Source organism: Anticarsia gemmatalis, chromosome 3 (genome assembly GCF_050436995.1).
Source record: "Anticarsia gemmatalis isolate Benzon Research Colony breed Stoneville strain chromosome 3, ilAntGemm2 primary, whole genome shotgun sequence".
NCBI classification, from domain to species: Eukaryota; Metazoa; Arthropoda; class Insecta; order Lepidoptera; family Erebidae; genus Anticarsia; species Anticarsia gemmatalis.
Genome location: NC_134747.1, coordinates 6,690,115 through 6,714,655, shown reverse-complemented (window position 1 = coordinate 6,714,655; position 24,541 = coordinate 6,690,115). Strand labels below are relative to the sequence as shown.

Below are 24,541 nucleotides of genomic sequence, written 5' to 3'. Positions count from 1 at the left end.
TGTTACACGTAGGGCGATTTCACACGAGGCAGATTTTTGACACGTATCTTTTGCTATCAACACTTGACAGGCGTTACCGTATAAGTTGAAAGACACTCTCTAAAAAAATCTATAGGAGCTTCTTACCTTCCAAAACAGGTGGTTTAGTAGTTCTAGAGAGTAGCCGGGGTCCAGTGAGTGTGATGACGATGGCACCTATGGGAGCGGTGATCACAATAGACATGATGCAGACGGTCACGACAATCTCGGCGTATTGCAACAATGTCGCGTATAGTGCAGGATCCATGTCGGTCATTTTGCGAACTTCATCCAAGGCTACTGGGCCTAGAGCGGCCTGGAACAACAAAGTCGTAGGGTAAATATTGGTAGGTATAGTGGTGGGTTTTAACGGTAGATTATTATATTAATATTTCCATCAATTTTGTATTGAAGCTAGGGTGACATTTATCACATTGAATTGACGTGTCAACTACTGTCAACTATAACTCATAATACAAGCGATTTGGCTGGAGCAATTTATAGGATTACTAGCATCAGTTAACGTACCTGTACGGTTGCCTTGGCCATCCACGCGAGACCGACGAAGATCTTCTCCTTCATGTTCAAGTTGCTCCGGACCGCGCACGCACTGGTCAACATTGTTCTAAGGATCGCACAAGCTACCAGAATTCCACCGCCCACTAACACCAAATGAGGCTCCAAGTCAGCAATCTGAAAATGATTTTGTAAAGCTTTAAATAAAATTCATATCACCTCGTAGCCATGTCAATTTCTGATGAACAAAATAGATATAAAGTGAAACGGTTTGTAAAATAACACGTACCACAACTTGAGCACCAGTGACACTGAACAGCATTGGCTCGAAGAACATCCAGAAGATTTCAAAGGCGGTCGCTACAGGGTTGTCTTCTAGTTCCCAGCCGAGATCAGCCCAGTTTTTACCAGCGATGAAGGCGAAGGCAATCACGGCCAGTGGTCCTGTAATTATAATAATAACACTTACTAATATGTTAAAATATCATCCTCTCAAAAATAGTTTAGCGTTTGGGTTTTTCTACAAAAGTTCCTCTTAACGACAACAAATAGGTATGGTTGGTATTGGAAATCCATTTATAATGTTATACTTATCTTTGCACGGGGAAATTCCCACATGCATATATTTTGGTTATTTATAATATTATGATCAATTAATCACATAACATGGTATAGAGAGTGAGTGAGGGAGAGGGATAGAGTTCAGTAGATACAGGTGCGACGCGCACTTGACCGATTGTATTTGAATTCACATTGTTTCCTTCACATTTATCGGTTGACAACATCGTCACTGATTTATAACAAGCCATTGTTCTGGTGAAAGCAAGCATTACCGTACGGAAAACAATCATCCGTAGTTATTGACTACAGTTTTTACAATTACTCCGCTAATAAGATCGACGTACTCGTACACTCTCTTCATATATGTCAGAACGTATGCGTGTTTGTAAATCCTGCCGAACAATCAACTATGTTATAAACGACTGAGAACTGACCTTGCTTAACTATTAAGAATGACACTCACTTGTGTAAACAAATAGTATTTGAAATAAAATACAACTGTTCTACACATTTAAAAATATTTTACTTCTAGACCTGTACTCAGATAAATATTACGGCATAGTTGTTCTTCGACTAGGTACTCCACATTTCAAAACTACATTGTAAGAAGTCAAATTAAATGTGTGACTAACCAGCGCCACCCCAGCCGATCTCTTCAGAGCCCAGCACCATCATCAGTCCACCGGCGAGCAGCATCAGCACTCTCAGTGGCACAAGGAAGGCGTCATTGCGCTCAGGAACAAACTTCACTAGGTAGCCGCACACCACACCCAGTACTATACCACCGATTACACTAAGAGGACCCTGAAAAGAACAACGGTCTATTTATATAATCATTTTTATTAACATACCATCATATTGTTTTAGCTTAATTTCCTACTACGAACAGGAAAAATCTTAATACTTATTTATTATTTATTATTATCATAACTTTTAAGACGTGTTCATGAATGAATTATGACTTGCATTCTTAATTATTTGGGGTAATTAAAATATATACGGCAAACATATTATATACAACTAGTTGTTTCGTGTGCAACCGTGCAAGGTCAGCTAAGATAAGATTTCAGAGAATAAATTTCGAGACCAGTTTAAAATTGTAAAATGTCACCAAATGTAGTAAATCTGGTTTAAATATAATTTTATTTTATCATACCTATCAAAATAACTGATAATCATGTTTACGAAATTGTAAATATTAATTTTACGCAATCAATGCAATTAATAATAGTGTCGCAGAAAAAAGTTAACTTAATATAAACTATACTCTGTAGACGTTACATCGAAGATATGACTAACAAAATTAAGTGTGCAACACTGCAAAGCGCAAAGTCAGTGCTTCATTTTAAAATACTACAAACGTAAAACAGAAGTTCTATTATGAATGTTAATAAGCAAGATCGAGTCACTAAGGAACGAATTTCAAAAGAAGAGCTGGACGTGATGGCGATGACTCATGATGTCACGTGGGTTCCCATCGTATTCATGGTGTCTTTTTATTTGCAAATCGATTCCACGAAGTCTAACGTGGAATCTTGAAAAAAACTTAGTAACACGATTCTATTCTCATTTAACCGGTTTTTTTAAAGGTAATTTGCATGAAATAAATATCGCTTTCATTTGAATTTTATACGCACATGTTTTAGTTTGCGTATTATGTATTGAATTTATTACTCACTTTCTAAATATTTATAGCTGAACAAGAATTATTATTAATTGACTAAACAACTAGTTTTAAATGGATTTATCTCGTTTCGTCATTCAATTTCGTCAATTAATCTAGCAGAGGGATTGCGTAACAGATTGACCATGTGACATAATTTTAAGCGGACGGCTTAATTGCAAATAGAAATAAATCATATTTTGATGAGAAACTAGATTAATGAGGCAATAGTATTTACGTATGTGAGGACATGTAGTGAACAGTCAAAAAAGCGTAATTTAGGTATTCATGTACTTACTTGAATGACATTCATGGTGAGTGAGGAACTAGAAAACATGATGGACGAGACGATACCGAACACGGCAACACTAGCAGCATCGTCGACGCCGGACACGGCCAGCACCAGCGTCGGGATACCCTTCGACACACCGTAACCTTTTTCGCGCAGTCGGAACAGACATGGCACGATCACGGCCGGCGACACTGCCGCCACGATCGACGATAATAGGAAAGCTGAAATTATGAAAAAAACATGTTAAGTACCGGTAACTGCTCTTGCATATGAAAAAATATTTAAGCATATGATGTCGGTTTCAACACTTGTTTGGTAATGTTAACCTGCATCAGTGACTTACCCCAGTCCCATGGTAGTCCAAGGAAGAAGTACGCTAGTATTGCGCAAAGTACGCACTCGAAAGTCCAAGGTACTAAAGCCAGTTTGATCACAGTGAAGAAATACTTTTTCATAGCGACAGGGTCTAGATCCAGACCCGCTCTCGTTAAGATAATAGTTAAAGCGATTTTTCTGAAAAAAATGCAATAAAAAATAAGATTTGTTTCACTTGATTGTTTTAATATTATGACTAATTAGCATTATCGGTAAGAAGGTAATTAACGCAATTAGTAAAGAAATATAAAATTTTAAAATATATATTTCAAAATTATTCAATCAATTTGACTTAGTTTGGTTTAAGTAAGTACCTTATATAGGAGGAGACATGTCGGTAAGTGTCGTCAAAGTTGACAAATCCAATGTTTTTTAATATTATTCCCACTATTAACATTCCGATGAGCGCGGGCAGTGTTGTGATCTTCATCATGATCATGCCTCCGAAATACGCAGCGATGGTGAGCACCGCCAGCGTGAATAGCTGCCCGCCGGGCGCCGCCGTGTCGCCCATTATTATCCATATCGTTACCCAAACTAATAATCCTGTTCAACAATATTACATATTATCGCTAAAAGTTCGAAAGGTCTTCCAAGATATAGATGAGATGGTCAGATTTTTTACTCACCAATAATTAATACTGAAAGGTTTTGTGCGAATTGTCGGTAAGACGGGCATAGTGGGAAGGGGCAGACTTTCTGCCAGTTCGGTGGTTCCCACGAGGGAATTCCGGAGTCCTCTGTATGGCACTTTGCACAACAAGCGTACCACCAAGATCTGTAGGGCAATCAATGTATATAGATAATGTATAAAGAGTAATAAGATTTATAAAAAAAGGTATATAATTAAAGCACCGTTTTGCATATGTGTCTGTTAGTAATCGTTTTACTTCATAAATGGTGCTACTTTCCAATTTCGCACAAATGTATGTACCAACGTACTTAGATGACTCACGATAACTTCAGGGAACACTTAAAGTTATTGTTAAAAACTTTGTTATTGTTCAAGATCAGCGATGTTTTCATATTAAACATAGACATATTATTATATTTTATGGAGTCGACACATGCTTTGAAAAAAGTAGTAAATAATGTAGCTTTCTAATAAAAATGTCGTCTACTTTCTATGTTTAGATAAACATATTTAAACACTATAAATTAATAATGAATGAATGTATGCAATATTAACTTACCTTTCTATGTATTCACTTTGCTGAGACAGCGCTTTCTTAGAGTATACGGACGACGTGGTGGAATATTTCTTAAATCTGCCTTCGATATGCCCCTGGCGATCTGTGTTGAACAGGCAAACGTTAGAAGCCGAATACAAGTCACTATGTCGATCGATCAAATTGCTCGTGGGAACTAACAGATAGTTCGAGACACCTGTTATTTCTACATAATTTCACTATTACCTTTGTAAACTGACCTTCCTAGTTGCTTTCTTTGCTTTAATTTTCTAATTATAGAAGGAAATGCAATAAAAGTTTACGAACTACAATTGAAAGTACTGGAACCATTAATCTTTGTTAGTTTATAGTTTCGTGGCGTACATTGCATTATATGTACTGTTAAACTCTTTTGCTAGACATACGAGTACATGTACATTTTAAGGTGTTGAGTTACTTCGCAAAGATTGATGTTATAAATGTTTCGTGGAACATAATTTGACTGTGACATAAAAGTGTCACATTATCCGCGAGATAAAAGGGGCAACCCGAGAAACATAATTGAATTGTAGCCCGCAAATTAAATTACGACACGTGAATTCTACGTTATTAAGGGGAAAATCTTTAAGTCAAATTACCCCAAGAGGAGTCCATATCTGCTGCCATGGCATTGTGAAGGTTGCTTTTACGCCGCGAAGGCCCTTCCGCTTTTGCTGATAGGCTGCCATTCCTGTTGGTAAATATAAACACATTAAAAAGTTATTATTAAAAGCTTACAAGTATACCGTGACTTTAAAACAACTGGTTTTCAATAAAACGTGTTTCGAGGCTTATGTGCATTTTTGAATACTATTAAATCAATGAAATTAATGCTACAAAGAATTTGTAAGCTCAATTTTGTAAAAACAACAATACGCCATTTTTGAACCCGCTTCATAAAAATTTGTTTGGCAGTATTCGTTTTCATTGCTTACTTACTTGCAAATTGGCTAGAGTGAATAACTTGAAGTGACAAACTTAAGCTAATTTATTCATTTGATTTTAACAATGAAATATTATAAGGTAATCCAGATCAGACCAAGATAGTGTGAAGGGTATAACGTAGGAATACTCTTGGGACCGTTTCAAGATAAAAATAACCATCGTCTAGCATAATAAACAGAAACTGGCCCATATGTAGTTAACAATGCTAATACGTAATACTATACTGTTAATACTTTGTGAATAAAGTATATTCTAAAATATAATACAGTTTAAATATAAATAAATGATTGCTTCGTACTTTTAACAGTTGACTTTTTTGCCCTGTGCTGTGGTCGTAGCGAATTTATATGAGAATAAATTATCTCAGTCCCGTGATCACATGTTGGTGACAAAAAGCTATAGGTACCTATTCTCGTTAAAGCACGTCTATTGTTGTATTGCTTATATTATTCACATTGAACCATCATGCTATGCTTTATATCTTTAAAACGTGAGATGTACTTAATGACAGATTACTAAGAATTATATTGATACCTACTATATTCTATGAATAAGTTTCGTGCAGAATCGTATCACGGGTGAGTTGGTAATTTTTTGTGTTCGTTAGGCTACAGTTGCTTGAGCTTCAACAGTTTCATGCTAATCTTAAATTATCTGAAAACGTTATTTAGGAAAGCAGGAACTTATGTATATGAATGTATACGATATATAGTACAGTTGCTTAGGTATTTTTAAAATGCGTAGTTGACTGATTTTAATTTGACATATTGTTTTCGGGGCCATCTAATAAATTTCTATTGTTAACTGTAAGGTAAAATTAATTAATACTCTATACATAGACGCCATGTGAACAAATGAAACGCAAAGACCCTAACACGTGTTTGTAAAGGCCATACACCGTGGCGAGTCGCCAACAATAAGCTGCTGTGGTAGTTCAAAAAACGTCAATATCATTATTTGTTACATTTTTTGTATTAAATAGGTGGCGGTCATAATAAAATCAGGCTAACTAAAGCGGGCGCGTATATTTCTACACTTAAGCTTAATGTATAATTATAGTAATAATAAAGCACCTAATAATCATTAAGGCTCTCTGATGTAAAAAAAAACCCATTGATCGTTGATGTAAAACACAATAATAGTAGGTACCTACTTAGTTAAACTTATGAAATTGAATGCAGTCGAAAGGAAAATGAATAAATATAATACGACGCAACTATTTAACACAGTTCAGTTTTATTTCCTGTTGTAATCGCATATTTTATAAATAAACTTGTTGGTTATAAATTTTCCTGATGGCATTTTGTAATTTTGTTCTTGAGAATACCGATCTAAAGCAAAGTCAGTGTAATATTTGATAATAACGTTGCTATCATCGGTATGAAAATATTGCAAAATTGTTTTTAATACAGTTTTGCACCATCTCATTGCGAAATTTTAATTATACTCGTACAAATATTCAAGAAAGGTGAATATATCTATGTCGAGTGAAATTGAGTTTGCCGTAACATGCGCGTGTTAACCTCGAACACATTACACATACGAAAGTGTTATGTAAGAGCTTTCCTTTGTAATTTTTGGAATTACTTATCGGTAATACTGAATTCTATTAAAACAACGACTCTATTTACGACGTTTAACTAGTCCAATCAAAGAAAAATACAAACATTTTCAAAAGTAAAATAAAACATTTAATAGGTAATTCGGTCTTTAGCCTAACGACACATAGATACCGTATAATTACGAACAAGGAACACAGATTTTTAATAAAAGGCACTGCATCACGTGTTCGAAGGTAGATTGTTATTTTATGCAAATATACCAAGCTATTGTGTTTATATTTAAGGCGCATAATAAGTACGCGAATAGTTTAAGTATAAGTATAAAATGCGTAAGTTCCAGCCACGTGTGCAAATAACGTGTGATAGTGAAATTACTAAGTACCACGAGTACCAGACCGTATTGTTCAATCAATCCGTGTCGCAAGGTAAGTTCATGGTAAAGGTTTTATCGATAAAAAGTTATGCGTGCACTTCACGTACTGGGTCAATGTTTAGTCGCTCAAATCTTAAAATGATTTTGTGGAACAGCCACGGTTATGTAATTTCTGTTAGGATAACGATAAATAACCGATTTGAGTACAAATATCTCGATTTAGTTACCTAAATATGTATACTTATTCCATTTTGTTTTACCGAAATGTGGTAACACAAATTTTAAGTTTTTAAAATAGTCGTGAATTAATTAATTGCTCTTGGATTTAGTTAACATTTTAATTAAAGACAGACACAAAACGAAAAATGTGCGTTGATGTAGGTATTTTGAAAATAACATTTACAAATATAAATATTAATTTCTTTTATTAAAAGGTTTTTGTCAGCATCAATTTATAAATAGTATTACTTATAATTTCAAAGCATTTAGTTCGTCTACTCTAGTATAACGTTAGGGACTAGCAGCTCATAGTTTCGTTCATGTCATTTTTTGTGTAATAGTCGCTCTTTGGGGATTCATTCATAAAATAGTTTATCAAATCTAACCAGTTGTCCTTGCTTACAAACTAAACAATTTTTATGCATAATGATATTAGTAAAGATTTAATATTGTTTTTTTTTGTTTTACTACTATTATCTTAATTACGAATCGTACCTATTCAGTTTGCAGTGGAACGACTGGCACGCTAATGAAATAATTATTAAACATCAAAAACGTGTCTTTACTGGCTTCTTAAGTTTTGACCATCAACAATTGGACACATTATTTGATAGCAATCTTGCTTATCATTCAAATTACAATTTAAAATAAGTAGGGAATAATTGTTGATGGTATGATCTAAGTATAATATTGTACAATTTACGTTACTTCTACATTCTAATCAGAAAAGTTTAGTAGGTATAAGGATTTAAGTAATTAGTTACAGTAATTAAATCTTAATACGAGTATAATGTACCGATCCCAGAATAGGTTTGTTCAAAGTTAAGAGACAGATATGGGCAAGCCTTAACATTATAACTGTCTAAAATCTACATAATAAGTGTATTGTTATGAAAAGTTCAGTGTGTAGTTACCGCAAGTTCGTTATCCATATATGAATACGTGTATAGACCGGTACTATGGTTTGTCATGTCACCATGACGTGGTTGTCCGCCAAGATGTCATGCGGTCTTTATACGATGGATTGTTGATACTATATGTGGGTCATATAACAAGAAATATGCGCTCACAACGACCTTAGCCATGGCTTAGATTTAAAAGCGGACGTAAAAGAAAACAAATAACATTTCCGCAATGAGAATACCTAGTTTTAAAACAGTCAAAGGTTGCGATTACGAAATTCGACGTGAAAAAGTTTACTTTTTCAGTGGTTTAATACATATACATAGCCGTAACGTGAAACTTTTTATGTACATACAAGTTAGTGACGACATCGGCCGACACGGCCTGTAACGTGTGACTAAATTGATAAGCTACACTAGTTATGTGTGTATATGTACAGATATCATACAGGACATTTATGTAGTACTAGTATGTAGACATTACATTATAGATTGCCTTAACTGAAGGAGCTTCTGTTTTATTATTTTAAAACAACGGATTTCTGAGAATCAAAACAATAAGTATGTTTATAATTTATCAATATCATGCACTCAGTATGAATTATTTATCATTTTGACGCAGATTCCCTAGAAATGCAAAATTATTTCAAGAGTTAGGTAAACGTATTTTCACGTTTTAATAGCTCGCTATAATTAATAGCTAGCTATAAATTATAACTATATCATAACTAATAAAATCTACTGTGATTTATAAGGATTTGTGATAAACTTACCAGTGGCGGTTAAGCGCGTCTGTTTCGAGGGACGAGTCCGAGGGTAGATAGCTGTCGTAGTGACAACTCAGGCTGCTGTGAGACATCCTACATGGTACTCAGAGAGTCTTGTTCACTATAACTAGGTTAGCGGGCGAATTTGTTGTGTAGCTTACACGGGAGCATGCCGCTCGGCTCAGCACGCTCCACACCTATGCCGCGGCGAATGTGCATGTTATAAGAGAAGGTTCGGCTGCGAACGAGTCGGCCGCCTCACCTCACCCCGGGCACGTGACTGCCTCTGTACGTTCAGTTTCGCCGGCCGGCTGGCCGGTCATTGGCCGACGTGCAAAAATTTTCCAAAAGAGCAACAGTGGACCCACTGCCATAAAAATGCGTTCTGAACTATTGTACGGGGCGCGGACTCGGTGACGAGTGAGTAAATGAGCCTGGGGCGTCGCGGCCGTGTTTATACTATTCACTTCAAACAACGCTCGTATAACAGCGGCGCCCGCGCCGCCCGCACAGCCCGCGACCTCCGATTCTTCCGCACGCATCGATACAATGTGTGCGATCGCGATTAAAAACACCCAAGTGATTTGTTCCATGTGGTTTTATATGTCGTCTGTTAACGATAACTACATAGGTGTGTGATGAATACTCAGAACTAGCTGTAGGTATGTGTGGACGGTACCACAGTAACTACGCCGATGTTTAATATCAATGTTTAACAGCAGCGACGCTTGCTTTTAATGTATAGTGTTTGAGTATTGTTTTCATACGGTTATATACCTATAGGATGTAAGTAACTAAGCAACTAGTTACATGCATTGAACAAAAGTATGAAAAATATGAATATTGCCTAGATATAGTACATTCATTTTGAATAGTTATTTTTGTAAAGTACTGATGCATAACGTTGCGTTATAAAATACATCAATTATTTGGAAATAGAATTACGGCTATTGCTGTCTGTTAATAATGCTGATATCATGTATACAGCATTTACATATTTATGAAAAAAATACATGTAAGTACCTAAATGTAAAGCGTGACGACCAAGTGACTGCGACGAATTGTTAGAATACGCCATAGGATGAAACCTTTTGTTGTATGCGTCTGCTACTTAATTGGAACATTATAAGCATGACATTGTATTATTGTATTCAATGTGTAAAGTGACACCACGTAAAGTCTTTGTCAATTGTATGAATTGTTCTAAATTGTAGAGAATCTGTGCATATTGTAATCAATAAAGATTATTATAGTTGAAAAAGAAACAGTCTATTTAATTATTCTTATCGAAGATAAGGATTAATAAAATATAGACTAATACCCATATTTAATATTTACTTTAATCGGCAATCAAAACTTACCTCTTGTTGAATTTAAATATAAAAGATAAAATAACGCATAATAGTACACATACAAAAACCAATAACAATGTTCTATAAAATTCGCATGGCAATAATCAGTTGCAGTATCTGCGTCAGCGCATGCGCATGTAAACAATAAATCGATAGTAGATCGATAAAATATCACTAGAATTCGACATGGTTTTTAAACAAAAAAATTACATGAATTATTCTCCATTCTGTATGTTTTAAATTTAGTACATCGTAAACACTATGGAAAAAGAGAAATAAACCTGTAAGTCGCGATAATATGTTGCGCATCCAATCTCCACAGACAGGAAACTGAAAACTACATGTCGTCTACTAAAATAAAATGATATTTTTTCATGATAAAAAGAGTAAATCTAGGACTATAGACTATCAATACAACGTACTGGACACTTCACAATGCTTCGAGGTCTCATCAGACAAGCAAGATTTCCTTACGCTACTTTTCTTCACAGATAAGGCAAATGATAATAAATTCTAGGGCACACATGGCTTTGAAAAGTTAAGCTTCCGAACTTTTGACCACTTGTGGTTTGTTGGTGGGAGGGGAACGTTTATGGATACCACTTGCTTTTAACACCAGTTTGAGAGACTCAATGTTAAATCATTAACTAAGAAAAACTTAAAACCGTTCTACTTTTGTTTCTGACACTATATGTCCCCTTTAACACTATATATAATCATTAATTCTAGTGTAGGCATTGTAAACCTTAGCCACTAAGTTATTTATTCATTTGTTCAAGGTTCGTTTTTCGTAAATTGTAAATTGATGTGCCGTTGCTTTATATTAAAATAAATTGTAGGGACTTTCATAGAGAGAAGTCGTAATCGCACGCTTAAATACGCAGTGTAAACTTGCCTTATTAACTATCCTGATATCGTACAACATCCAGTCTGTTTCCTAGTATACATAACTAAATACTTGTATTCTAGATCATAGAAATAGTAAAAAGCAATAGAGAACACGGTTTGTAAACACGTAAAAACTTGTGTTATTTCACAAAACTGTAGTGTGACGTATTTGATTAGTTTTAGTGTTTGATTCATCACAATTTGATACACTTCAGCGCAATAATATGTTCTACAAATTTTTATGGTGTTTTCATAATCCATTCGTTTAAAATTTGCGCTGTGACAAGATACCTGCTTGATTGCTCAATGCTCGCACTGCTCTTGCGTACACACACCGCAAACTTAAGTCAGACTGTAACATCGAGAGAGCGCTTATTTACCTTTGATTTTCAACTTATGTGACGGAAACCTTTGAAAGTATTGCGAGAAAATTTATGAAAAATATTCACTTATATTTCTTTGAGTAAGTACGAGTATAAGTATGGTAAGGTAGACAACTTGTTACTAATAAATTTCATTTGATCATAATTATAGGACGCTTTACGATGGAAGTAACACTACATACTCGTACTCATAGGTAATAAGGTAGGTAAGTTTACAGTTTTAGAAATATCAACGTTGGATTATTTTTAAATCTAATTTCAGTAACTGTGAATAATACAGTAATATATTTTTATAGTTAAATGATATTAAGCTTTCCAATAAAGTCCTACATACCTTGTTAAATCAATTATTACAGGTACAGTCTACAATATTAAATAATAAAATACTACCGAGGTTTTCATATATTTTTATTTTATACAATCGCAAATAATATATCGTTTAGTTATTTGTAACATTAAGAAATATAATAAATTAATTCTGTTTTGACTCGTTTACGCACTTGCGCCTGCATATAATGTACTGCAAACGAACTGTTCTTCTTTATCCTCATTGCTTCCACAAAGCGAGGAGGCGTTCATGAGAATAGACGTACTTCGGATATACTCGTAACTTAAAATATAAAATTTTGAATTTGTATTTTTTGTGATTTACGTGGTGGTTCGAAAGAGAATATTTGCGTAGTCGTTTATTTGCTATTGACTATGATAATTCATCAAATATATTTTTTTTAACGTTTGGAGATAAATCTTAGGAAAGACATATTCAGTATTTGTTATTGGCTCAGTGACAGTAATAAAATGAACTTGTAAACGTTTCATAATCTAAAAATAAACTCGATAACGGGACAATATAAAAACATAATTAATTACGTCCAACAGTAATTGAGAGTGGGAGCACGTGATGTTGTGTACGCTATCTATCTATCATATTATTGCAATACAATATTGTTTGGATGCGAATCATGTGATAGAAGTACATACGTCTCGAGAGCGTCCAATTGACATGACCTCTGTTATCCCCTCTGTTTCTCTGTTACTTAGAGCAAACAAAGGGATATTGTATGAATCAGCAAGGTTCCTTCATGACTGGACATGATCTATGCCTTTCACAAATAACAGTCACGTGATGAGTGTAAGAGACCTAGTTGTTTAGCAGCGAGTCATTCTTGAGTGAAAGGTGAACAGTTATAAGAAGGCACAAGGTACGCATCGCTCATTACTCGCCAAGCTTGATGGCTGGCTGTCCACGCTTTGGCGAATGACGGATCACATTACCTATACTGTGTCCACGTGCAATAACAGTTCATGATTTAATATATTTAATAATTAATTTTTCATTAGAGTTTGTGCTGAAGTGACAGTGGTAGTAAAATATTTAAATCGTGCTTATTAATTACACAAAGAAAGTAAATTACATGGTAAAGTTCCCAGAATCCCAGATACCTAAATTGGAAGGCATATTAATTCAGGAGTAAAAGACTTCAACGCTCTACAACCCCTTTTTAAATGATACAAGATTCGGGACCTACATAATAGGACATATTGTTTATATATATTTGCAACATAACATATCTACAACATAAAAACATCTACCTAGAAAAATCATTAAAATATGAACCTATCGTTCGATATTAAATGACCACGTTGTCACCTGAGTTTTAATCGCTCGTAATGTCCGCACACACGCTTTTAGAATTTTTATGATACCATTATGCCGGATAGATCATGTGGTTGCGCATTAATGTATCGAGTTATTGTTGTGTTTATTACGATTTCCTTATATTAATTTTAGCTGAGTGAAAGTGCACGCATTGACAATTTAAATAGCTGTAGTTATAACGATAGAAATGTGTTGCAGAAAGGATATGTAGCAATTATGACTTCCTAAACACATATTTAAAGCAAATATAGCCAAGGCCTGTTTTCATATAATTATTTTAATCTTTAAATTTAAAAACAATAGGCAAATGTAAGCATGCAGGGGCATAATGAAGTAACAATGTATAATCTCTGGTATGATAGCTAGCATTACAGTTACTATGGTTTTTAATGATTGTCATACAAGTTTCAAGAGATGATGAATTGTTTTATCTTCAGGCACATAAATGCAACTGAACGACGCAAAGATGAATGGCCAATTTTATTACCCACGCTTTCAATACAAAAGGATGTTTTACAGCACTGTAAGTAGTTTTTAAATATAAAATAATAACACCCAAATATAATAAGTTATGAAACGTTATACTCCTACGGTAGATACCTACTTGTTACAGATTTTTCTTACTAGCATAGCCAAGTAGCATTTACAGTTTTTATACGAAACTACAGACTGGCCTGACTTCCTCCGGGCAATTTAATCCCGTTGATTCCTTTTCCTCAGGAAAATTTAATCCTATTCATCCCATATCGTCTCGACAGTTACAAACATAATAAATATTAAAATATTTATCCAATTTGGTTTAGTCGTTTCAAAGTTATACGCGTACGTACATTTTGATGATTCATTTTTATTTACAAAGATTAAGAGTCTGAACAGCTTAGTTGACATGACTATAGAAAAGGTCAATCATTACATCCTAATTGGATCATGTAAATGATTACAAACACGATTCTAAAGGTATAACATGGTTTGTGCTGGAAGAAGATTTTGTTCGGTCGTAAGTCTAATTGAAATGTGTGCGAGTTAACACGAGCGCATGTTGAATATTTACGCGAATTACAACCGGCTACAATTTTTTTCTGATTGTATTGTTATTAGTTATAGTAGACTTGTAACCAAGCAGCCTTAGAACAGTAGGTACCTAACAGGATTCCCATTATGCACGGAATATGTGAAACTAATTGGTTTGAGATCTTTCCTAATTATATTTTGAATATTAGTTAGGAATCTGTACATATTAAAAAAAAAAATAGTTTTATTAAAAACTGAACGAAATGGGTGCAGTAAGCAATTGATGTAATAGGGGAATTAAGAACGTTTTTGTGACAATATTGATTACTCATACTCCTTGTATAAAACAGAGCCTGCCTTGTTTTGTTTCTGCGCGTTATGGATTGTTTTTCTACAGGCGCTAGTTACGAGTTCGTATCGGTATTGTTGGGTCTGTTCTTCACAGTTGCGACAATAATCCATACTAATATTATAAATGCGAAAGTAACACTGTCTGTCTGTTACTCAATCACGCCTAAACTACTGAACCAATTTGCATGAAATTTGGTATGGAGATAATTTGCTACCCGGGAAATGGCGCATTTCCATGGGAAAATTCAGGTGGCGTACGAAGTCGCGGGTAAAAGCTAGTATGTACATAAGATGGCTTACCTTTCTCGATCCGATGGAAGGTTCTCTCGATCTTTACTGGACTCGTCGGCCATGATGGAAACTTTTCTTTTTCCGTCTAATGCGGACACTGAGGTGCGTGCGGATTTCAATGCGGGAGGTTGTTCCGTAGCAGGTGGCTTTTCTGCACCGACACTGGCCTGGTTTTGCAGGTCACTTAAGTCAAAAGGATATTCCTTTATCGCAGTCATTCGGACGCTGGTTTTACGAACCTGGAATGTGAAAACGATCTTGTAAGAATTGATATTGTTTACTCGTTCAAATAATAGGTTTTTATGACTATGGAGGAAATTCTATCTCTATATATCTAATACTGTAAATAAAACGATAATATTACATTTAAGCACGTTTTTATAACTGTTTTATTCATGAAGAACCTATGTCTCTTAAGTTAGTAGAGTTTCCTTTTTTCGTTGAGTTCTCATAAGTACAATAGTTGACTATATGGCAAAGTTAATGAGGCCTTAGGTGTTAAGTCACCGAATTTTAAAATTATTTATTTAGAAATGTTTATTTTATTAGTTATAGAAGTTTAATTTTATAAATCTCAGGAAGTACCTACTTAACGTAATTATAATATCGATTTTCAATATTCACAATAGCGAAGGTAAATAAGAACTTCATAATTGCTTAATTTAATACCGAAATATTAAACTTTGTAAGTAGAGTCACGAAAACATCACTACATTTGTTTTCTGAGGTCCTTTGTTTCTATGCCTTAAGAAATGTAAAATTTTCTTTAAAGAAATAGACGCTAATAAAATTACAAGTAGCCCGAATCGATTTGCACCGGATTTCTATCATGGCCGTAAAATAATCTGTAAATATTTGTACACACCGTTTGTACCTAGTCAATTCCATATTGAAATCTAAGTAAGGTACTATAGTTCCGATTCGTAAGCTGCAGATGAAAGGCAAGTGTCGGTTAAAAAGCTGCGCGCGCGCTACTCAATGTCCGACGGTTCACTCAATCGTCACGCGACTGAATGCTTTGCCTTCAGGATTTCAGCAAAGAAGCCTCCAGCGGCTTAACAGATACGTTCTAAGTAACACTGTCTAAATATAATCCGAGGACATGGAAAACTCTACAACGTCAATAATAATTGACTTGTGGACATATTGCTTTATCTCAATAATAGATGCTTAACATCGTCTCGTTGTTGTTATTGTGTTCCGATATTGTGTTGTAACGATCTCCAATTAGACCGGCGACGGTGCATACTGCACTTACAAATGCGACTGTAGGCTACAATTATTAAGTTTTTTTTTATCGGTTATGTATGCAGCCTGTTATTCCTTTGAATATATTTTTTACTACAGATTGGTTTGCGACTGGCGACTGGCGAAATTAATTTAATATGTACCATACGCGTAAGATAGCAACAATGCAATAAGTATGATATTGTAACTTGTAAAAAGTGTATAAAACTTAAACACTGGTTTTTTATATAATTCCTATAGAAAATTAAAAAACCACTCGGATTACCCGAGTGGTTTTTTAATTAGGTAAATTAAAAAATGTGATGAATAAAAAAATATATTCTACAGTTGATATTATCCATCACATTACCAACCAATTTGATACTTAGATTCAGAAGTGTCAAAACGTTAAAGAGCTTGTCTAAATTTATTAAGGTTCCAAGCGTAATATAGTAATTAACACAGTACAATACCAGCGTTACCTTCTACAGGCCAAAAGATGAAAATTGCTACAGGGATCCCGAGATTTCCACTGACATAAGTACCTACCTACCCAAAGGCGAGATGTGCGGTCAATTTACAAGATATTAGTACAGATTTGGATAAAATCATCAACATGCAAAGTTATCGTGGTTAACATTAAAAAAAACCGATAATAATGACTAATGATAATATGTAGGTATGTATGATTGATTGCTTGATGTAACATTTCAATCAAGATTATCCTTGTATCGGTAGATAAAATAATCAATCACTTTATCTCACCATTTCTACCTTGTACTCGTCTAGTCTTCTGAAGATGCACAAAGATAAACTGTACTTATCGCACTCACATACATTATTATCATTTCAATTGAGATTGCCAAATAAACAAGAAGCAATTAAAATGCCCAATTTAAACTACTACGGTTTATGGTTTATCACCTAATCCATGTACATATTTACTCTAAAAAATCACGAGATCTAATATAACATTTCATAAGAAGATGATTTCTTTATTGCTTAAACGGACGGTATTGAATTATTTGGGTGAGTGTGTCTTAAACTAATTCCCGACGGGATGGCGCGCTGTGTCATCACAACATTTATTTGCTTAAGTGGTCTCATCACAATCACATGATCATTCACGAGAAGGAGACCACGAGTTTCCAATCGACACGCGTTCTCGTAACGCTTATCGCTTGAAGCCAATTAAACGGATTGCTCACCCAATCATCATTGTGACGTATGTGTTATGAGATCTTAATTAAAAGGTAAAGGACAATGGCCTTTGTAGAGCAGTCACAAGACGTCGGTCATCGGGCAGCCCTTGTAGCGAGGGTCAACGAGGCCAACTATTCCGCTTTATTTGTTATCACTCTGTTTATGAGTTTCATAACTGTTTAGAATACAAACTACAAAAAGTTATTTGACATATTTTTCCTTACGCAGTTACGGACGTGGATGTGAACTGTCAGTGAATTAGTTCCGAGGTTTTTTATCTCACATTTAAACCTTTCTTGTATAAGCAGTAGAAGGTTTCAAGCACGTAGACCAGTCATGGTTCAATAATCATCTATATTAACACGTTCAAAAAGATCTTGTGACTGGAAAATTTCCATTTTATATTTCCTTTTGTCTATAGATAACGTTTCAATGTAGGACACCTCAATAGGCCAGTTTATTGATTGATAAAAATAGATATTAGATGAAGATGTGTTGCATGCTGGCGCGATGTCACATGCTTTAACTAAACATATGTACTTGGCAACTACGGAGTTTCCGAACACCCGAACTTTGTAATGCAACAACAATTTTTTTTAATGGCTCATTAAAATATCCATAAAAACATTAGTTGTGTCTATTCTTACGAATTATACACAACTCATTGGCTATATTCATAGCGTACGAAATATTTTGTCGCTTACAATAGTTACAAAACTTACGTAAATGAACAAAGAGATCATGTGGCTCGTTACTCGTGGAACTAACTACAACATCGATTATGACGCCATACATTACAGGAGAAATACAAGGTTCGACAACCTTCTCTTGCAATAAGTTTTAACGTATCTAAAACAGAACATAACGGTGAAGTTACCGTAATGGTGATAAAGACTTCTGAAAAAATGCGGATAGTTGCCACCCAACAGGGACTTCATTTGATTATTGTTGAGAATTATTAGGTTTCCGTCTTAACTACCATAAAGTAAACAATTTTGTTTATCATTGATAGGTCTAAATTGAGAATAACTGTGAAAGATTTCAAGTTGGAGAAATATAGCTTCTGGAAATAATTGTAATTCCAGATAATTTCAGAACTGACCTACATAACTTGAAAATTATCGAAAAATCAAGGTTAACCTTTCTATAATTAAAAGTTAAATTATCACAATCCACTCACCTTGTAAAAAGATAATGTATGCAAATTAAAAATGTTCGTATGTTTATTGATTGTAATCCAATTATGAAAATATTCAAGGCGCCAACAAACAAAAAAGAAAACACCGCATTGCCCAACTTTAAGGTTTTAAACTCTAACTCATATTTTTATTACTTAATACTTATATAAAATGTATTACAATATTATTTTCATTCAACATAACGTATTCTTTTCAAACACACAATTGCAGATAAGAGTCTCACAGAAGGATCAAAAGAACCAGTTGATAATTCAGTGTTAATTTGAAGAACATAGCAGTGCTAATATCTTTCATGTGACATGAGGACATCAATAGAGGTTTGGGTTTGATCGTGTTTACACTATCATCAATGTTTTTAGCGTCGTAGATCGAGAACACTGACTTAACTCCTACATCACGACTTGCACACGTACCGATGATTATCACAATGACAAAGTCATATATACTTTTAACAAATAAACAATGAAACAATACCGTTACTACTAAGTGGTCAATAGATTACTATTCTTTAAGACAACGACGGACTTAATCTTTTATCTACACAAATTACATTGTGAGGTGTCCAAAGAACAGTAATTATGTGTTATTTATATACTTCATTAGTACAACTGTAATAAACAATACATATAATAATATAATACTATACGTGTGGTATATACGATAACGTTTACAATCATACTATAAAACATAATACTTATGTATTTTATAATTTATTGAATAATACAGTAATAGTCGTAAAACGTTTATCTCTTTTTAATTTATCATATAACTAATAATATCGTCATAGGTAACATACTTCGTCATGAAATAATTGTAGTTATAACATTTTAGGCTGAATGTTCACAATACATTTGTTTTACTGTACTTGTTACAATATTGATATTTTTCCTTCAGATTACCTTGGGGACAAGTCTTGTAGGTACAACAAACAAATGTAGCATGATGAGAAATTTATTATTGATAGCTATGGTCTCTGTTTTATAAAAGGGAATATCTATATTAATATTTTAAAGTTTTGTAGCGTAGTTTCCATTTCTATTTATTAATATTTAAACGATTATTTCAAAATTTATAATGTTAAAGGTTATAAGTTTTGTAAAAGGATGTACTAATTCTGAGAAACGCTGGGTATTGTTATGTTTGGTTGTGGTACTGTTGATTAACGGTGTAACTATTTCACGATTGTAGTCTGTATAATTGATCTTAAATATTGGAGAATAAAAAGTTTACCAACCACTGGCTCTCATTAATTTTATTAGTTGATAGGTACACACTAAAGGACAGCCAACCTATGCCAAATTTAATGACTAAAGGTAGGTTTTTAATGTGTATTTGATTGACAAATAATTGTTTGCGCGACTTAACATTACGTGTTAATCTATTTATTAGTATATGCTATGATTTGTTTTGCAACTTTAATATTAAATGCGAAAGCAACGACCTATCCCACTGACGTAATAAAGATACTGTGGCGCTTTCTAATTCATATAACTTATTAATGAGTATTCTAAGTCTGTTTCAGTCCAGCGAGTGTTAGTATACCAAAGGGATCATATCCTCTAGGGACTATAATCCTTGCCTAATACAAGTATTATGTACTTTGTTATTGCACGTTGCTATGTGGCCGAGCTAGCTTCATGTTACATTTAGAAAGTTTATGACTTGTGACAAAAAATCATAAAACACGTATGGTGAATATTACGCATTGCTGAAGATTATTATGAAGTAATATCGAAACCAACAGATTTCTAAAAAATCTTAAGTTTTATTATATCTAGTACAAAATATGCAGTAAGAGTCTTCACACGAAGTGACCCTTTTCACTGACGCTATTAGCCTGAAATACCTGCGTTAGTGACTACCACTTGACGCGTTACCTTCATTGTTTCATAAATATGAACAAGCATGATGTAGAGTGATGAAACACTTCTTAAAATTGTTTTAAATAAGAATATAAACTAATATTGTATTAATAGAAAATATATAAGGGTGCACATTATGCGCTTCTTCTAAACGAGCTGCTTCTTTACATAAGCGTTGTCGATGTAAGAATGTAAAAATAACTAACATAACCTAACAACAAAATAGTTGCATTGTTCCTTTAGGTAATCGTTTTATGTGTATTCACGTTCAAAATATTTATAAGAAATATAAAAAAGTAAATCGCTCTCTTTATCTGTTATTATTTTCGAAAGGTCTTTCAATATTTGTTCACAAAAGGCTAACTGTGATCAAAGTAAACAGTAATTTGGATGTTATGTTTTATTCGATCAAGTGGACATTACGAATTGAACTAAAACAAATCTCCGCTCCGCTAAAATTCTTTCGTTTATTCTATTGTTTGTATAAGGTATAGGCAATTTAGAAAAACTCGACGAGTACAAAAAATATTTGTGAAACGGTAAAAATTACAGCCACAAAATGAACGCCAACTGATTTATTAATTGTTGTTGAAGCAAAGTCAATTAACCGTTACGTTATTAGCCAAATCTGTGCTTGTTCTTGTTTGTCGTTTTCGACTTATACAGTTAACTGCAATTATAGTCGAATAGCTGTTTGAAAACGAATTAAAAGAGTTATCTTGAGCTGTTTTAATGAGATTTCGAACAGCTAAACCATTAAACCTTTTACTGCCTCGTCGTCCCATACCATCGTACGACTATTTGTAGCTAGCATTATAGCCATTTCACGACTTTCTTATTATACACTATGACAACCAAACAAATTAATACACGAACACAATACTCCTGCAACGTATTCCTTAAGTAGTTAAAAGTGTAAGCGTATTAATCTCTTCGACTTTAACATGTCAATTAGCGGTTAAATTACACTCATTGTCTGTTAAGAATAAGAACAATACAACAATAAACAAGATGCCAATGTTTAAAAGTAACATCAATATCAAAACAAAAGTTTGTTATTATTACTATTTTCTAAAAACCTATTAGAACCTGTATTATATTTGACAGCGCACTGATATGACTAACCTTTTAGAGACTGGTTGTTAGGTGAGACAATCTAGGTAATCAATATGAAACCGCAATTAAAACACAAGACATACAAATATGCATAATAGTAACAACAAGCATAAAAATTAAAATGAAGATTGAATGAGTAACGTAATAAAAAATAAAACTACTGACCATCTTGCTGGAGATGAAATGATTCACTGTCACTGTAGTCAACTGTATACGATCCTAAACATTCATAGTGAATGATAAAGAACAATTAATAGACCGTGTTCATTGCTATGAGGCCGGTGGTGTGCGTCCTGTCGTACTGGTATGTGATGCCACTACTACGCGAGCGTACTCTCAACCAACCCACTTGTCGGTTGCAGCGCCCTGCTTGCTCCCATCCATGTCAATTGGATCACAATCAAGATTAATAACGTTAACTTGCACGCCAATAGATTTTCACAGACCAGTGTCAATTATTCTGCAATACTACGGTACTATGTTTATTTATTTGCACAAAAAATATACATTTCCACAGATATTAGTAATGGGGTCGAGGTAACTTCTACTATGTCCTTTTGACGGATTTATTTATTTATTTTCCAAATATCACATTTTAAAGATTGTTTGTTAATCCTTGAACTGAGAATATTGAAGTCCAAAGTCATAATAGGGAGTCCAAAAGAACAGAAGATTGTTGCTTTTCGTTAGAAATATCATTTGCAACTCCGTGATTGTCGTCATTAAGTGCCTACAAACATGATATTCATTTCCATATACTTTAAACAAAGGGATAATTTTAATTTCAAGCTTTTAATTAATATTTGTTCTCAATACTACTTTTAAAAAACTAATTCAGTACTCTCAAAATATCCAATTATCGAATGTGTGATATTAGGACTAGGGGAGTTTTTGGGAATCATTGCGTCAAGAAATTGTGATTGCTTTACAGGCCCCAACTAGACCAGTGTGAAGTGAGATCAACTGTTCTCGCAATTCAATTAGTCCCCACGATCTTTATATGATGATTTGTGATAATAGTTTGATTGTTTACTGTGACTTGTGACGTCCATATTGAGGGAAGCCGGCACAATAACTTGTACTTTTCCTCTGTAATTAATATTCCTAGTTCGTTTAGTGATACGATGTAATCTTTGCGTGACCGTCGTATTCAAGGTTCCGTCATTAGGAAATATGAATATTATGAAAATCATCCTTAAGGCATATTATATACTTCGATAAAGTATGAGATATGCTTATTAATATTTGTAATTAATATTAAGCTAGGCCACACTTTTGTAGTTTTTAGAAATAAGTGGAATTGCGAAAAATATTGTCTTGAAAACTATAACGTTAGTTCCTGTTACGACCTTAGGAGCCAGGAAGTAGTGACAAAAAGACATTAATCACAAACCGACTGAGAATAGATACTTAGTAAACAATCAAAGGATTTAATTGTTGCTGTAAATCGTACCAAGTTCAGAAAACGCCCTTTTGTTCTATTAATGTTTATTTGTGAACATTTTATTTGTTTTTCAGGTCTTGGATTACGTAAAGCTCTAATAAAACACCCAGAAAATCATCAAAACTTGAAAATTATGTATCTTTGTATGATTTCCTCTGCTACTTTTCAAACTTGAAGTAGATCCATACTAATATTATTAATGCGAAAGTAACTCTGTCTATTTGTCAGTCTGTTACTTATTCACGCCTAAACTACTGAACCAATTTGCATGAAATTTGGGATGGAGATATTTTGATACTCGATAAAGGACTTTTTACCCCGGGAAAATGACGCATTTCCACGGGAAAATTCAAGTGACGGACGAAGTCGCGGGTAAAATCCAGTTCTAAATAATCTTAATCAGTATTAACACAATTCCTACATAAACGTCACATAAGATTGCGTATAATTGGGTATTAGTGCGTACATCTGTGCTGTAATCAAAATTTATTAATTTATGTATGCATATTATGTATATCAATATTTTGTAGATAAGCTTATACCACTATAAGTAAGGTATTAACGATCTATAAATTAATTTAATCTAGTGGCAATTGTTAATATGAAATATTATGATGGTTTGAAATGATTATATTTTATTAGGACTATAATAATTGATTGTTCATGCTAGTCTAAAATAAGTATTTTAAACAATCAATCGAAAACAATGTTACGTTTTATTGAAGAGTTGACGTCAATTTATTCAACTATCAAAACCACTAAATTATGGGACAGATCAAAACAATGCTCACATGACTTTCATTATAGTCCTCGTGACTCATACGGAATCACTGAAAACGAGAGAATTAATGTTGCGGCTCGTTTATGCAATGCTGTTTCTATAGGACTTGCTCTTTGTGTGACTAATATATTATTACAATGACCACCAAGTTTTTTCATCTTATATTTTGAAACTAGTATAATCCTTGTTTGTGTACTCAATGCAACAGTATATGAAAGTATTTATAGGTATGTATTGTTTTTACAAGACAGAATTAATATCGACAAATTAACCTTTATTTTCCTGAGAACGGGTTTTTACAAAATTATCACATCATCCGAACCTAATAAATTTTATATTTTGTTTATAATTAAACATTTCCGTCTCGAAATA

General features: G+C 33.8%; 1 protein-coding gene across 7 annotated transcripts in view; it reads right to left on the bottom strand.

Annotated features, from left to right (window-relative positions):
- LOC142987348 (sodium/hydrogen exchanger 9B2-like) overlaps nucleotides 1-24,541 on the bottom strand; it is a 44,074-nt gene that overhangs the window by 3,727 nt on the left and 15,806 nt on the right. For 4 of the 7 annotated variants that reach the window (XM_076136050.1, XM_076136055.1, XM_076136053.1 and 1 more), the window contains exons 2-12: nucleotides 15,347-15,576; nucleotides 5,233-5,324; nucleotides 4,619-4,718; nucleotides 4,055-4,203; nucleotides 3,740-3,971; nucleotides 3,394-3,563; nucleotides 3,057-3,271; nucleotides 1,728-1,899; nucleotides 824-978; nucleotides 547-711; nucleotides 127-334 (exon numbers count right to left, since the gene is read on the bottom strand). In XM_076136050.1, coding sequence (XP_075992165.1) covers nucleotides 127-334; nucleotides 547-711; nucleotides 824-978; nucleotides 1,728-1,899; nucleotides 3,057-3,271; nucleotides 3,394-3,563; nucleotides 3,740-3,971; nucleotides 4,055-4,203; nucleotides 4,619-4,718; nucleotides 5,233-5,324; nucleotides 15,347-15,576 — 1,888 coding nt within the window. Of the gene's footprint in view, nucleotides 1-126; nucleotides 335-546; nucleotides 712-823; nucleotides 979-1,727; nucleotides 1,900-3,056; nucleotides 3,272-3,393; nucleotides 3,564-3,739; nucleotides 3,972-4,054; nucleotides 4,204-4,618; nucleotides 4,719-5,232; nucleotides 5,325-9,407; nucleotides 10,047-15,346; nucleotides 15,577-16,202; nucleotides 16,351-22,109; nucleotides 22,221-24,541 lie in introns of those variants that run through there. The other 3 variants (XM_076136051.1, XM_076136052.1, XM_076136056.1) reach the window with 3 other exon arrangements.